The sequence below is a fragment of the Acomys russatus genome, chromosome 17 (genome assembly GCF_903995435.1).
Source record: "Acomys russatus chromosome 17, mAcoRus1.1, whole genome shotgun sequence".
NCBI lineage: Eukaryota > Metazoa > Chordata > Mammalia > Rodentia > Muridae > Acomys > Acomys russatus.
The window spans coordinates 6,144,111-6,160,059 of NC_067153.1; the positions used below are offsets into that span (position 1 = coordinate 6,144,111).

Genomic DNA, 15,949 nt, shown 5'->3' on the forward strand with positions numbered 1-15,949 from the left:
GATGAATGATATCTTTGATGTGTTCTTGTATGCATTTTGCAAGTATTTTATTTAGTATTTTTGCATCAATGTTCATAAGGGAAATTGGTCTAAAATGCTTTTTCTTTGTTGGGTCTTTGTGAGGTTTAGGTATTAATGTGACTATGGCCTCATAGAATGAGTTTGATAATGTTCCATCCAATTCTATCTTTTGGAGTAGCTTGAAGAGTATTGGTACTAGCACATCCTTGAAGGTCTGGTAGAATTCTGCACTGAAACCATCTGGCCCTGGGCTTTTTTTGGTTGGGAGACCATCGATGATTGCTTCTATTTCTGTAGGGGAAATGGGACTATTTAGCTTATTGATCTGTTCTTCACTCAATTTTGGCAAGTGAAATTGGTCAAGAACAGCATCCATTTCCCTTAGATTTTCAAATTTTGTGGTGTATATGCCTTTGAAGTAGGATCTTATGATTCTTTGTATTTCTTCAGTGTCAGTTGTTATGTCTCCCTTTTCATTTCCGATTTTGTTGATTTGGATACTGTCTCTCTGCCTTTTAGTTAGTTTGGCTAACGGGTTGTCTATCTTGTTGATTTTCTCAAAGAACCAGCTCTTGGTTTTGTTGATTCTTTGGATTGTTTTCTTTGTTTCTAATTTATTAATTTCAGCCCTGAGTTTGATTATTTCCAGATGTCTATTCGTCATGGGTGTTTCTGTTTCTTTTTTTCCTAGGGCTTCCAGCTGTGTTGTTAAGTTGTTTATGTGGGATGTTTCCAATTTCTTTTTAAAGGCACTTAGTGCTATGAATTTTCCTCTTAGCACTGCTTTCAATGTATCCCACAAGTTTGGGTATGTTGTTCCTTTATTTTCATTTAATTTCAGGAAGTCGTTAATTTCTTTCTTTATTTTTTCCCTGATCCAGGTGTCATTAAGTAGAGAGTTGTTTAGTTTTCATGTATGTATAGGCTCTTTGTTATTTCTGTTGTTGTTGAATTGCAGCCTAAGACCATGTGATCTGATAGGATACAAGGTATTATTTCAGACTTCTTGTATCTGTTGAGGCTTGCTTTGTGACCTCCTATGTGATCAATTTTGGAGAAGGTTCCATGGAATGCAGAGAAGAAAGTATATTCCTTTTTTGTTTGGGTGAAAGGTTTTGTAGATATCGGTTAGATCCATTGGTTAATGATGTTATTTCTTGGCTTAGTTTCTGTTTCAGTGAGAGTGGGGTGTTGAAGTCTCCCACTATTATTGTGTGGGGATCGATGTGTGGTTTAAACTTCGTTAATAGATCTTTTACAAATGTGGGTGCCCTTGTATTGGGAGCATAGATGTTCAGAATTGTGATGTCATCTTGGTTGACTTTACCTTTGATGAGTATGAAGTGTCCTTCCTCATCCCTTTTGATTAATTTTGGTTGAAAGTCTATTTTGTTTGATACTAAAATGGCTACTCCTGCTTGCTTCTTGTGGCCATTTGCTTGGAATATTTTTTCCAGCCTTTTACCCTGAGGTAATGTCTATCTTTATGGGTGAGATGTGTTTCTTGAATGCAGAAAAATGTTGGATCTTGTTTATGTACCCATTCAGTTATTCTGTGTCTTTTTATTGGAGAATTGAGACCATTGATGTTGAGAGATATTAATGACCAGTGACTGTTTAGAGTGTTAATTGTGATGTTAGCCTTTGTGTGGTTGTGTTTTTGCGATGGTGTCTTTATCTATTTCCTGCATAGTTTTGGTTGTAACTTGTCTCTTTGGCATGGAGTTTTACTTTTAGTACCTTCTGTAAGGCTGGATTTGTGGATAGGTACTGTTTGAATTTGTTTTTGTCATGGAATATTTTGTTTTCTCCATCAATGGTTATTGATAGTTTTGCTGGGTAAAGTAGTCTGTCCTGGCATCTGTGGTCTCTTAGGGTTTGCAGGATCTCTGTCCAGGACCTTCTGGCTTTTATGATCCCTGCTGAGAAGTCGGGTGTAATTCTGATAGGTTTGCCATTAAATGCTATTTGGCCCTTTTCCCTTGCAGCTTTTAATATTTTTTCTTTGTTCTGTATATTTTGTGTTTTGATTATTATGTGATGGGAAGATTTTCTTTTCTGGTCTATTTTGTTTAGTGTTCTGTAGGCCTCTTGTATGTTTATAGGCATCTCTTCCTTTAGATTGGGGAAGTTTTCTTCTATGATTTTGTTGAGAATATTTCCTGGGCCTTGGAGTCTGGCATTTTCTCTTTCCTCAATGCCTTTTATCCTCAGATTTCTTCTTTTCATGGTGTCCTTGATTTCTTGGATGTTTTGTGTCAGGATTTTTCCAGATTTCACCTGACCTTGGTGAGCGATCTCAGCATTGAGACTCTGGCTGAACTCGGCAAGCTCGGGGTGCGGTTTGGGCCTGTGACCCTAGTTGGACTCAGTGCTAACGGGACTAAGTGCGTGGATTAGGCCCCGAGACCCTTTAGGTCCAGAGAAGCGAACTGGACTCAACACTCAGGTTGGGCCCACAGATGCTAATTGGACTCAGTGTGTGTGCAGTTTGGGCCCCGTGACATTAACCTGGACTCTGCAACTGGTCTGGGTCCCGAAACATTACCAGGAACCACAGATTAGCGGAACATCAGAACTCTAGGACTAAGGAAATCTCGGGGACACAGGGAGTAGAGTGGCCATCAGACCCTCTCTGCCCAACCTGTTTAAGGCCCTGGAGAGCCCCGGTGCCACAAGGGGACCCAGAAGGCTGTGGATACTTTGGCTTGACCTAGAACACATTCTGAGACCCAGGACAACTACAGTGGAGCTGGAGATCACTGGCTGTGAGAGACCCAAACTACAGGGTTGGCCTCCTGCCATCCAGATCAGTGAAATATGAGAGCCTCCGGACTAGGGAAATCGTGAGAAAAAGGGTGAATCTATCCTCAGACTCCCTCTATCCAACTCTGGAAGCTACCTGCCAAAACCAGAGATGGCAACATGACTAAAGGGCAGCGTAAAACCATGAGCAAAGAACCGTAAAACAACATGGCGTCTCCAGATCCCAGCAATCTCAAAGAAAACAACCCAGAGAATTCAAACACAATGTAGTCGATAGGCAGCACAGTCTCCTTGTGGGTCCCATAATATGGGGATTTGGGGCTGCCTCTGACATGGACTCTGGTGCCCACTTGCCAGGACGCAGAGGAGGAGGATGTAGGCATGCAGATAAAACTCGATAGGTGGGAGTCAGATGACAGGGAGGAGGGCACCCCCTTTCTGAGGACCCGAGGCGGGGGGGAAAGGGGGCATGAGGGATGGAGGGTGGGGCCAGGAAGAGACAGGAGAGGGGGCTACAGTTGGGTTGTAAAGTGAATAAATTAAAAACCCCAAGACAAAGAAACAAACAACAACCTCCCCTCAAATTAGCTTAAAGAAGAAAAACTTAAGGGTCTTTTTGTTTGTTTTTATAACTAGGAAGTCTAGAAGGTGGATTTAAAATATTTTCTTCTATTTACTCCGGAAATGGTAAGGACAGACTGCTTACATATTTGCATGTACACCTGTAGGCCAGAAGAGGGCACCAGATCACTTTATAGATGGTTGTGAGCCAGGAATTGAACTCAAGACCTCTGAAAGAGCAGCCAGAGCTCTTAACAATTAGCCGTCTTTCCAGTCCAACTGCTTGCATATTTAAGCCACATTATCCAATGTTAGCAATTGTGTTATTTATTTGTTAGTGTTTTTCTGTGTGTGTGTACACCTGCCTTTGCATGTATGTGTGGAGGTCAGAGGCCAGTATGCCTTACTTTTCGAGATGGGTGCTCTCACCACACCTGAAATCTTTGTTTCGTCTAGACTGGTTGACCAGACAGGCCATAAGGATTGCATGACTGTACTGTACAGCCCTGGGTTACAGTTGTGTGCCGCCATGTCTGCCTTTCACCTGGACTTTGTGCTTGCACATCAAGCAGTTCAAGGACTGCGCTACACCCTATCTGCAACAGCCACGCTGCAGATGAGGGGTTAGGATACAAAAGGGAAGTGCTTGATCACTAGCCAGTCAGTGACACGAGCCGAGAATTAAAATCCAAACTGACCGTATGCTTACCTCTGTGCCCCACTGTCTGTGCCACATATATATCCAGAAAAACACTTTATTCTGCTTCAATTATGCATATCCTTAGACTAGCCATGCTATGCAGGAAAATAATGGTTCTAAGTTTACTCACCTGTCTAGCTCCATTGGCAGGCTTAGTAGAAGAACATGGCATGGAGCCGAGTTTCTCTAAAGAAAGTAATTCTCTCTCTCTCTCTCTCTCTCTCTCTCTCTCTCTCTCTCTCTCTCTCTCACACACACACACACACACACACACACACACGCACGCACGCACACAGACACACACGCACACGCACGCACACGCATGCACAGAGTAAACATTCTGTTGACCATGTTATTTAGCAACAGAATGTTCCATATCAAACACTGTGAAGAGTGGCATATGTTGGAGGCCAACAGTATAATAAGTTTAATTATGAAACAATTAAATACACTGTGTTTCTGTTAGGTGAGATCATTTGCCTGTTGGATATTAAGTAGCCAAGTTATGCAGACCTCAAATAAGCTCATACACACAAATCTGTTTGGGAAGTTTCAAAATGTTATCAAGCTTTGCATATTTAATTTTATATGAAAACAGCAAGTTTTTAGTTATATTTTATAGCTTATATATTTATATATATCCTCACACAGTTCTTTAAAAATTTGATACTCTTGATATATTTTTAACAAAAACTTTAGAACTAGCCCAATATGTAAAGCCTTTCTGTAGAATTTACATTATTTATTAAATAAAATATTTTTATTGTTTTAAATTATATATATGTATAAATGTCTGTGAGTGGTATGTGTGCATGTGAGTGCAGATGACCATAAAGGCCAGGAGAGGGACTTGGGTGTGCTGGAGCAGGAGGTAGGGTGGCTTTAACCACCTAATGGAAGTGCTGGGAACTGAGCTCAGGCCTCTGCAAGAGCAGTGTGCACGGTTAACCACTGAGCCTTAGCTGTAGCCCCAGAATTTTCCGACATAATTTACCTGCTTTAGGATATGGAAGGTATTTTGAAAGTAAGACTTACCTCTGAAGGATATGGAGATTAAAAAACAAGGTCTTGATAGAGTCATTATGCAAGCACTAGGATGCTGGAAGCCAGAGAAGTGTTTTGTAAATAATTAAGGATAAAAATCAAAGCATCTATGTATGTTCAGAGGGAATCACTGATTTCCTACTCAGATGCTGTTTTTTCACCTCAGTAAGTTACGTCAAATGCCGAAGCTTCATGCTCTCAAGACCAGCTGCCTGAAACCGTAGGATAACATTTGTACAGTCGTTAGCCACGAGCAACAGTAGGAGCAGAAGCCTCTGTGTCTAAAAGCTGTGTTCTTTTCTGAGATTCCCACTAGGGTTTAAGCGACATAAGGAGAGAGACAGTCTGTCTTGTTTGTACGGCTTCCTTGATATGTAACACAGAACTCTGTACCATAGCAAACAATCAACAAATATCCACTAAATACTTGGGTGTTTGATTGAAGGTACAGAAAACTGTTGCTTATGTCTTTTCAGTCTTGAGGTAGCTGTCACTTCCTGCAGGAACCAGTCCCCGAGGATCATTGTTCCTACTCTTCACCACATTAAGCCTTTAAAAAAAAAAGATATATTTATTATTTATACAGCATTCTGCCCACCACAAGAAGGCACCAGCTCTCCTAACAGGTGGTTGTGAGTCACCATGTGGTTGCTGGGAATTGAACTCAGGACCTTCGGAAGAACAGATGGTGCTCTTAACCTCTGAGCCATCTCTCCAGCCCCGTTAAGCCTTTTTTATACACTGTATTTTGTAGTCATCTAAGCCCAAATGCATTTGGTAATCACAGACGTGTTACCTTTTCCATTTCTCTGTGAGCCCCGTGAAGGCGGGCGCGGTGCTCACCCTGGCTTCAGTACACCCCGTATGCCTGTGGGCGCGGTGCTCACCCTGGCTTCAGTACGCCCCGTATGCCTGTGGGCGCGGTGCTCACCCTGGCTTCAGTACGCCCCGTATGCCTGTGGGCGCGGTGCTCACCCTGGCTTCAGTACACCCCGTATGCTGTGGCGCGGTGCTCACCCTGGCTCAGTACGCCCCGTATGCCGTGCTCACCCTGGCTTCAGTACGCCCCGTATGCCTGTGGGCGCGGTGCTCACCCTGGCTTCAGTACGCCCCGTATGCCTGTGGGCGCGGTGCTCACCCTGGCTTCAGTACGCCCCGTATGCCTGTGGGCGCGGTGCTCACCCTGGCTTCAGTACACCCCGTATGCCTGTGGGCGCGGTGCTCACCCTGGCTTCAGTACACCCCGTATGCCTGTGTAGACGACCACATATTTAGTGAATAGACATGAAAGGAGTTTGTGAGTTGAGTGGCTGATGAAGATGCTGTGGGCAGGAGCTGGAAGGAGGCTCCCGTGGCTCCTGTTGAAGCGCCTAGGAAGTGGTGGTCAGCATTCGTGAATTCAGTTTGTAGCAACTTTATACAACAAAGAATGTTCTGTAAATTATTTGTGTTTATTTTTTTTAAAGAGAATGAAAACAATTTTTGGTTGGTTGTATTCATAGATGCCGATTCATGAACGGAAAGAATGCTTAAGTAGTAATGACCCTGGACCTTTGGTATCTGAGCTTTTAAAGGGGTAAGAATGTTTACGCTTGAATTGGGGAAGAAAAGCACTGAGGGTGAGGAAAGGCTAGAGACCTGAGTAGTTCCTTCCCCATAAGCTTAGGTATGGTATACCTCAGAGGGAAGAATTGACAACGAACTGTGCTTAGGAGGTGGGTTATTCTTGAGGGGAGCAGAGTATCTCAGTGGAAGAAACATGACCCCTGCCCACCTTAGTGGTCTTAGCCCAGCCTTCCCACAGCATGCTGTTTATTTATAGTGCAATCTTAGAAGGGATGAGTTCTTTCTCCTCTTACCCTGCGGCTCACAAGAAAAATCAATCTATCTTCCCTCCCTCCCTCCTTTCTTCCCTCCCTCCCGCCCTCTTTATTTCCTATTATTGTGTGAATAAACATGTAGGGGTTTATTCTGTTTGTCACTGCTGTTTTTGCGAAATCATTGTCCTATTGATAATTTCCCCCCTCCTTCCTACCTTTCCTCTGTCCCTCAATTCATTCATACTAGGTTTATTAGTTACTTTTCTATTACCATGACAAACCGCCATGACCGAGGCAACTTATAAAACAAAGTATTTAATTGGATTTATGGTATTAGAAGGTTAAAGTCCATGATTGCAGAGCAAAGGCTTGGTGGCGGAAATGGCTGGGAGCTCACAGTTTGGTCCACACACTGGAAGCAGGGCGAGCTCACTGGGAATGGCTGGGTCCCTGGCCAAACCTCCTAATCCCTTCCAAACGGTTCCTTCGTGGGGAATCAGGTTTTCAAACATTTGCGCTGTGGGGGCTGTTCTTGTCAAACCGGCACAGTAGGCTGCTGTTGTATTGCTGAGCTGTACCTTGACTCCTGATAGGTTATTCTCAGTGTTTCTGTTGTGCAAACCTTCGAAGTTCATACTTGCACATTACTGGGCTGTAGGAAATTTGTAATTTTATTCTTCTACTTTTTTTTTCTGAATAATTCTTTTGGGATCTTAACCTTTTATCACGTCATCCTCCTCCTTTTATTAAAAACCCTTATGTATTATTTCAGTAATAAGTCAACTGATTAAGGGCAATTTTTGACTTTCAGAATTTTTTGGTATTATTAGTGCTTTGTAAGTTTTATGAATTTCTTAATTATCTAATTGATATTTGTATACACATTGCTAACTTGTTTATTATTGAAATTAGTTACCTGTAAGTAATACTTTATTACAACGTCAGTTAACTTAGGAATGCTTCAACTAAAGTTACAGCAAATCAATACTATAATAGGCCTTTCTTTGTGGTACATTTGAGTAGTTTAAATTAGCTCTGCTTGTAAATGTGTGACTAATTCTGATAAATTCATTTGTGACTTCAATTTGAACTTGAATTGGTTAAAGAAGCATTGATTCTTTGAGAAAGATAAAAAACACAAACAAAAAGGAAAAGATCTTATTCAATAATTCTTTAAATACAAAGCTTAATTATTATGACAATTGGTACCTATTTTATAGTAGTTATATTACTACTTTTTTGAACTCTACTGGAATAATTTTTACTACTAAAAATAAGAAAGGTGAAAAGATAACTTTCACTTAATATGAATTCAGAAGATTTAGTTTTTATTTATGTACGTATATATGTATCTGACATATATGTATATGCATATGTGTCTTGTGTGAGTTTATGTGCTCCATGGGTATTGTCTTTGCAGGCCTAGATTCCTGGAACCAGAGTCACAGGCTGTTGTGTTCCACATGATATAGGTGCAGGGAACCAGAAGTCAGATTCTCTTCAGTACCTGCTAAGCATCGTTCCATGTCCTATAATATGAATCTTAATATTTCGCTCATGAGAAGAGCCTACTTCCTTCCCAAACACAGTGTTATGTGTGAAGCTTTAAAGGAGCCAGGAAAGCTGCTCCCTGCAAAGAAATATAAAGCAATGTGGTCAATATTAAATTAAAAATCCGGTAGTGGAAAAAACATCAAACAGATAAAGGATATATATTCTCAGCTGAGCATTCTAATACAAACAGGTCAAAATTATTGGTAGGAAAGGAGTGCTCCTCAGCAGAGCTTTAAGAAACAATGACTGTATATGCATGCTTTTAACCCCAGCGAGTCTGAGCTACCGAGGAAGTTCCGGCTCTCTGCTAGCCTCAGGGAGCACACGATAAAAGACAGGTTCGTGCGCCTGGCTGCCAAGGCCATCAGCCCTTTTCTCGTTCCGGCAGTGCACATTTACTTTCTGTTGGCCATGTTTCCTTTGTGCGTTGTTTTCTGCTTCCCTTCTGGCTCTGGCTCTGCCTACCCCTTGTTTCAGGTTCTGCTTGTTTGGCTGGCTTTGGCTCTGTTTGTCTTCCAGGATTCGCTTCCTGTGTCAGCCCAGTAGGTCCCATACCTCCTGCCTCTCTGTCCACTTAATGCACATTTCCTTTTCTGTGTCCAGCGTTATTGCTTCCCTTCTGGTCTTAATCAACCTTTCTCCTCTGTAGTGCTTAACTTACAGAACTGCTGCGACGTAGAACCTGTACGGAGTCACAATAACCTGCCATAGCTCTATGTGTGTATAAGAGTGATTATAAAGGCACCTCATATGATTTGAACATTTAATATGTTGGCCTGTTCTTTAAGCCTTAGGAATGTTCTCAGCGACACGAAGGACACCAAGAACAAGAAGAATGGCCCTGCAGCTTTAAACTATAACTTATCTGTAGTTCTTGCAGATTGTTTTTTAAACTAAGAGTTGTGAAATCAATTTAGTAATACTAAAACTAGAAATTAAAAACGGAGTTGATGCCTGGCACACCTGTAATCCCAGCACTCGGGAGGCAGAGGCAGGTGGATCTCTGAGTTCTAGGCCAGCTTGGTCTACAGAGTGAGCTCAAGGACAGCCAGGGCTACACAGAGAAACCCTGCCTCAAAAAACAAAGAAAACAACAACAACAACAACAACAACAACAAAAAGAACAGATGAAGTGGAAACTAACAATCAATACTACTATGTATTTCCCTTGGAGAGTTTCATTTTAGTTATATACATTTGTGCCAATGCTGAATATAAAATGTATTGCTTACTATGGCCCAGGTTAAGATAAAGAGGATATAATTCCATAGAACAGAGCCATCTAACCTTTTGGTTTTGTGGGTCATATTAGATAAAGAAGAATGATCTTAGGGCTGGAGCAGCAGCTCCAAACCGCGTGCAGGAAAACCCTCAGAAACATAAAATAAAATGCAAATAAAAATTTTGTAAAATTAAGTAAGGATTAAATAATGGTGTTGGGCCACTCATTAAACACAGAGACAACAATGAGAGCTGATGAACAAACAAACAAATCTGTGTGTGTTTTTTTATGTTTTCTAACAGAAAAGCAGGAGTTACCCAAAATAATCCTAATTAAGTAGTGATCGATTCAGAGAGTCTTTCAAAAAAAAAAAAAAAAAAAAAACCAATGTGGCCAGGTGTGGTGGTGCACATCTTTAATCTCAGCACCCTAGAGGCAGAGTCTGGTGGATCTCTACATAGTGCATTCCAGGATAGCTGTGGCTGTGTAGAAAGAGACCCTGTCTCAAAAAACAAAGAAGTTTCTTTTAGGCAAGGACTCATGTAGTGGTCTTGGAGCTCATTATGCAGGATGGCCCTGGACTTGTCACCCTCCTGCTGCCTCCTGTGTACTGGGACTGTAAATGTTCACCATCATGCTTGGCTTTTATAGACATCAAACCTAGAGTTTCATGTATTATGTTAGACAAGCCCTCTACCAACTGAACAATAACCCTCACTTGGAGAGTGCTCTTGTGTATGTCTTTATGTGTTCGTATGTGTAAGTGTGTGTGCAGGCCCAATGTCATCCTTGGGTCGTGACTTAGAAGCTCCTCCTGCACAGGTGGTCCTACGTTGTATAAGAAAGCAGGCTGAAAGAACAGTGAGGAGCAAGCCAGTGAGTGGGCAATACCTCCACCGCGAGGAGCAAGCCAGTGGGCAGCACCTCTACCGTGAGGAGCAAGCCAGTGGGCAGCACCTCCAACCTCAAGGAGCAAGCCAGTGGGAAGCACCCTCCATGGCCTCTGCTGCAGTTCTGCCTCCACAGTCCTATTCGGCCTTGAGTTTTTGCCCTGACCTCCCTTTATGATAGGCCCTGTGACCTGGGAGATGAAGGAAATCCTTTCCTACACAAGTTACTTTTGGTCAGCATGTTTTCATAGCACTAGAAAGCAAACTAGGACCAGATATGTCAACATACTGGATATGTTGACAATGCACGAAGAAACCATTTTTAACATATTTTCTCCCCTTTCACATAAATTTCTTAACTTAGTTGTGCTTCTTTTTTTCTTTTCTTTTCTGAATAAAGAAGAGTTTATGCAAATATGAGTGACTGTGGCTTAGAAACATACAATTTTGTTACCACAAATGATATATTTCAATGTGGTAACAGTTTCATGACTTTTTATAGTTACAGGGCAAAGAAAGCATACACCAAAGCACTTAGAATATCAGGTGGACTGATTATGGCAAAGTTAGGAAATCTCTGCTACAGGTTTCTGATGCTACTTGATGACTTTTTAAAAAATTAAAAAAAAAAAAAATTCACTTTACATCCCAATTGTAGCCCCTTCTCTCATCTCCTCCAGGTCACGCCCTCCTCCCTCCCCCCCCACTCCCCTCCCCATGTCCTCAGAGAGGGGGAGCCCTTCTTCACTACCAACTGACCCCAGCCTACCAAGTCTCATCAGGACTACCTGTATCCTCTTTCTCTGTGGCCTGGTAAGGCACCCCACCAGGGGGAAGTGACCAAAGAACAGGCAACAGAGTCTGTGGCAGGGACCCACATGAAGACAGCTGCCTATCTGCTACATCGGAGTGGGGCCTAGGTACTTGTTTGGTGCATCAGTCTCCGCCAGCCCCCCTGGGCCCAGATTTGTTGGCTCCTGTCCCCTCTGGGTCTTTCTATCCCCACATTCTTCCATAACACTCCCAAAGCTCTACCCAAAGTTTGTCTGTGAGACTCAGCTTCTGTTTCGATGCCCTGTTGGTTGGAGTCTTTCACAGTACATCTGTGATGGGTTCCATCTTGTTCCCTCTCTTTAACTGTTTCCAGTGTCTTCTATTTGCCCTGTGCCTCTTTTTCTTTAGAGTGAATCTTTATTTAGGAAAAGTGAGAACATTGCTTTTATAGAGTATATTAGCATAGTAGCAGGACTCCTTGAGATGATGTGTCCTACAACCCTCCCCTTCCTTTTCCTAGTCTTTTTTTTTTTTTTTTTTTGGTGATGTGTCTTCACTTGCATTTATGCTGCCCTCTGCTATTTTTGGGGTAACTGCAGTACACAGTATAATAACTCTGTAGTAGCCCCAGTGTTGTGTTGGAGCAGAAGACACCTGCTTCCTTTGCTTTCATTCATTCTCAGTCAGTTTCAGAGATAGCTACACTATCCTGAATAGGAAAAGTGTAGCTTTACGGTGCTGTAGTGATAAGGGCATCAATATCTAAGTAAGTAATTAGGGATTTAGCATCAGAAAAGAGTGAGTGAAGAAAGAATGAGAAATGGAGAAAACCTTGCTGAGCAGATGTAGGACAGAGAGGACCACCGTAGAGCCCTGTCCTCCAGCAGGGAAGCTAAAACACAGCTGCACAGCTAAAGTACGAAGGGTAAAATACAAAAAGCAGTGAAGTGCAGTTAGAAGGAATGTCTTTCTTTCTGGTTGGGGTGGTGTGGTTTGCCTCTTCTCTTGTATTGGCTTTTCTATTATTCTCTATGCATCGGGCTGGAGCCTGGTTGCTTCAGTAATTCAAATAAGTTAATGTGCCTTTCCTAGTTAGAAGGATTTCCTTCCTGTCTAGGAGGTCTACTTTTAGCCAGAAGTTCCCAGTCTGAGCTCCTCCTCCTCTGCCACTTACAACCTTGTTTCTGTTTTGGGGGTTGCATATGGGGCTTTCTACCACTGAGGCCCTGAGGGAGCGTGGAAGGCTTGCCTGTTTATGTTGTGGATGGGAGGTCTCTTCCTGGAGTGCCCCTCAGGAGACTGTCACAGTTTCCACAGTCCCTCGTAGTGTGCCCAGGCAATGTTACAGTGCGCTGCCTTGCCCCGCACTTGTCTCCAGGGTGTCCACTCAGGACCTCAGCGTCAGAATTCTGGCCCAGTCTTCTCATTTCCACAGCCTGCTAGGCTCTGGCTGACTGTCCCCATGTGGAACCTGCCACTCTGACAGCCTGTCTATGCTTGCCTTGCTCCAGATGACCTTTTCTGTAGCTTTTGGTTTCAAGTCAGCTGGATGTGTTGCTGATTCCAGCACTGCATGGTGTCAGGAGCATCCGGGAAAGGTGCTTACTGTGCGGTGGATGGGAAGCAGAGAGTGAGAAAGCATGCCTGTGTTAGTACTAGTCGGCTTTCTCTTCCTCTTCCTCAGCTGTGCACTCTGTGTGAGTATGGTGGTGTCCACACGCAGGGCAGCCTTTCACCGTTGGTAAAGCGTTTCTGGAATGCCCTCACAGACGCCTCCTGAGATGTGCCTCAGCAGTTACAGCGCTGCTGAGTTCGGTCCAGTTAACATGGCGAGCCATTACACAGCACGGCACTAACACACTTAAAGAGGAGATTCAGCTTACATTATGGATGTAATTTTATAATGAAAAATCCAGGTTTTTTGTGTAAATTTTATTTACCAATTTTTGGTCTTTTGAGAAAGTAGATGCATTTCTGAAGACAGTTCATAGAAAGTTCAGTTTTTCCCGTCTTCACTATTCTGTGTAGGATCCTTCTCAGTCTTTTACATATTCAGTCCTCTTGCATTTTCATACCTGCTGTGTATAGTGGAACAGTCTCCTCTTGATATCCTGAAGATTGTGACCAGAGTGTGCAGATGTAGGTGTGTGGAGTGAGGAGTTTGACTGGTCCTCCCAAGGGTGAGTCACAAGGGTGCCACGACGCGAGGGGGGAGGTTTGTGATAGAGCGTGTCTAGTTACTGACACAATGCCCACTAACAACTGACTGTCTGCTCCTCAGTCAGTTCCTGACCAGGATTTTGATCACATAAAATCTTACCTCAGAAAGTTAAGAGAGCCTACTTTTGGTTTTGGATGACCGTAGAACTCTGCCAAATTGAGAGGGAAGCACTTGATTTGATTGTAGTTCCTTACATAACATTTGCTTAAATGAACTTTCCTTATTCTGTAATCAAATAAAAATTTTATTAATGTGACTATTTTACGTTTAATTTATACAGTGTTTAATTAGTAATGTTAATTTATGAGACATTGACTATATTATCCCTTCCACTTTCTTTTATCTTCTTTTTTTAGGCATAAATAAATTAGTTTGTAAGACTTAAAAAATTCATTAATAAAATCCCATGCTTTATTTAAAATATTCACTTCAATTTATTTTTAAAAACTAAAAAAAGTGAAATAGAAATTATTTATTTTTAGTTAATAGTACCATATTTACCATCGTACCTTAAAATAAGATTGTGTAGGAAAGTTTGTGACTAAAACATTGTCTTAAAGAGCAATAGAATTTATCCTTGGCTGAGGAAGTAGCTCAGGAGTGCTGTGACTGTCTAGCATGTGTGTGGCTCGATGTTCCATCCCTGGCACCACCAGCAAAGTATAACAAAAAGTTGATGAGCCAACTGACCTCTCTCTCTTCTTCTTGTATTAAATTGGTTGAAATGCTCAAGACTTTGTGATGTGGCACTAAGTTTTTCTGTGTAATAACCCTGATTTTCATGTCCTTTACATATCACCATAACTATGTAGGTAGAAATTGCTGCTTAGTTCAGTGCACTCAGTTGTGCAAACTTATTTTTTTAGGATCAAAGAAGAACACAAACCACAACCGACACAGTAAGTAAATGTACCCTGAGTGCGGTAGGCTTGACTTCTGTACTTCTGCCATAGTCTGCTTTCTGCACCTTGGATGGTATTAGCTCACCCTAATACTGGATAGGCTGCAGCGAGTGTGTCTTCTGCTTTCTGACTCTCTGGCTTGTAAGAGAGCTGCCTGCAGCTTCTTACTTCATCCACATAGTGACTGGATGTAGTTTTTTGCTGCCTGCTTGTGGACTAGTTAAATGTTCAATTAATTTCCCTACTTTCTGATTGCCTGGTGATAAGTGGAGCTCACATTTCCATTGGCTGTAGCTTTTGTGCCTGTGTTATTTTTAAGTTTATTATTATTATTTTGGATAAATACATTGTTATTCTTTTGTTCTTTCAGTCACATTATTTGCTTATTTAAACAGGTGGTTTCCCTTTAGTGGGATCACTGAACTGGTAAATAACGTTCTTCAGCCCCAGCAAAAACAAGCAAGTGAAAAGGAGCCCCAGACGTAAGTAAGCTGCTCTACAGACTAAATCTTACCTGTGATACACACTGCACTGAGGAGTATGAGTCAAGGTCCTGCCCTTGGGATGCTGGGCCTCAGCTCAGGGAGGGAAACTGTAGGTTAAAGTTCAGTAGCTCTGCCCTTAGTTATTCCGTTGAAATCCCAAAAGAAAACAAGGATAATTTAGAGGTTAATGAAAAGGAATAGGTAATCTCCCTCACTTAATATGAATATGTAGCCATATTTGCCCCAGAGGAACATATTTCTTCAGTACTGTAGTATATTCTAGAGAATCTCCAAACAAAAGTGCTAAGGACAGGAGGCAGTATTAACTCCTAAACATGCTGTTTGGTCAAATAGTTTTACCCACGTTGTTTTAAGAAAGGTTAAGCATATTTATTAATTGTAGTAATTCTGAGAACCTAAATATGATTAGATCATAACACTGTTTACTAAACTTATTTGACCACCAAATCATGCTTTCACTGAATGCTTTATTACTTTATTTATTTATTATAAAACATAATTGGGGAATATAGTAAAATATTCTCATGACGACCTGAACTATTAAAGACAGATTCCATTTCTTTTAGTTGTTAAGAGATTTTAAAACATTTTAAAGAAGTTGTTCACTTATTCCTAATTGCATAAGACAAAAGTGAAATGAGTCACTTGAGCTTACGACCTGTTGACCCAGATTTACTACAAGATCTTAACTATATGCAGGGAAGTGTAAAATTAAAATGTCTTACCATGCATGTGGGAAGAGAGGAGCCCTCAGTGTACTGAGCAACAGCAGGATCTGCTGTAATTAGTTCACATTTGATTTTCTTTTATTTCTGATGGAAATTTGCCAAATGAACAGCTACTGCAGTAAGGGAAACTCTAACATTAGTTCCCATATCCGTGCTTCCCTACAAAATGTTGTCATGGCTTGCTTTGATATTTGTTTACTTAAAGCCAAAGGTTAGGGATAATATTCTAGTGAGAATTCA

General features: G+C 41.7%; 1 protein-coding gene across 11 annotated transcripts in view; it reads left to right on the forward strand.

The window, feature by feature from the left end:
- Rims2 (regulating synaptic membrane exocytosis 2) overlaps positions 1–15,949 on the forward strand; it is a 455,960-nt gene that overhangs the window by 67,983 nt on the left and 372,028 nt on the right. For 3 of the 11 annotated variants that reach the window (XM_051159510.1, XM_051159507.1, XM_051159504.1), the window contains exons 2-3: positions 14,440–14,472; positions 14,871–14,957. The exons of the other annotated variants lie outside the window; for them this stretch is intronic. In XM_051159510.1, the coding sequence (XP_051015467.1) occupies positions 14,440–14,472; positions 14,871–14,957 (120 nt within the window). The remainder of the gene's footprint in view (positions 1–14,439; positions 14,473–14,870; positions 14,958–15,949) is intronic. 11 annotated transcript variants of the gene reach the window in all.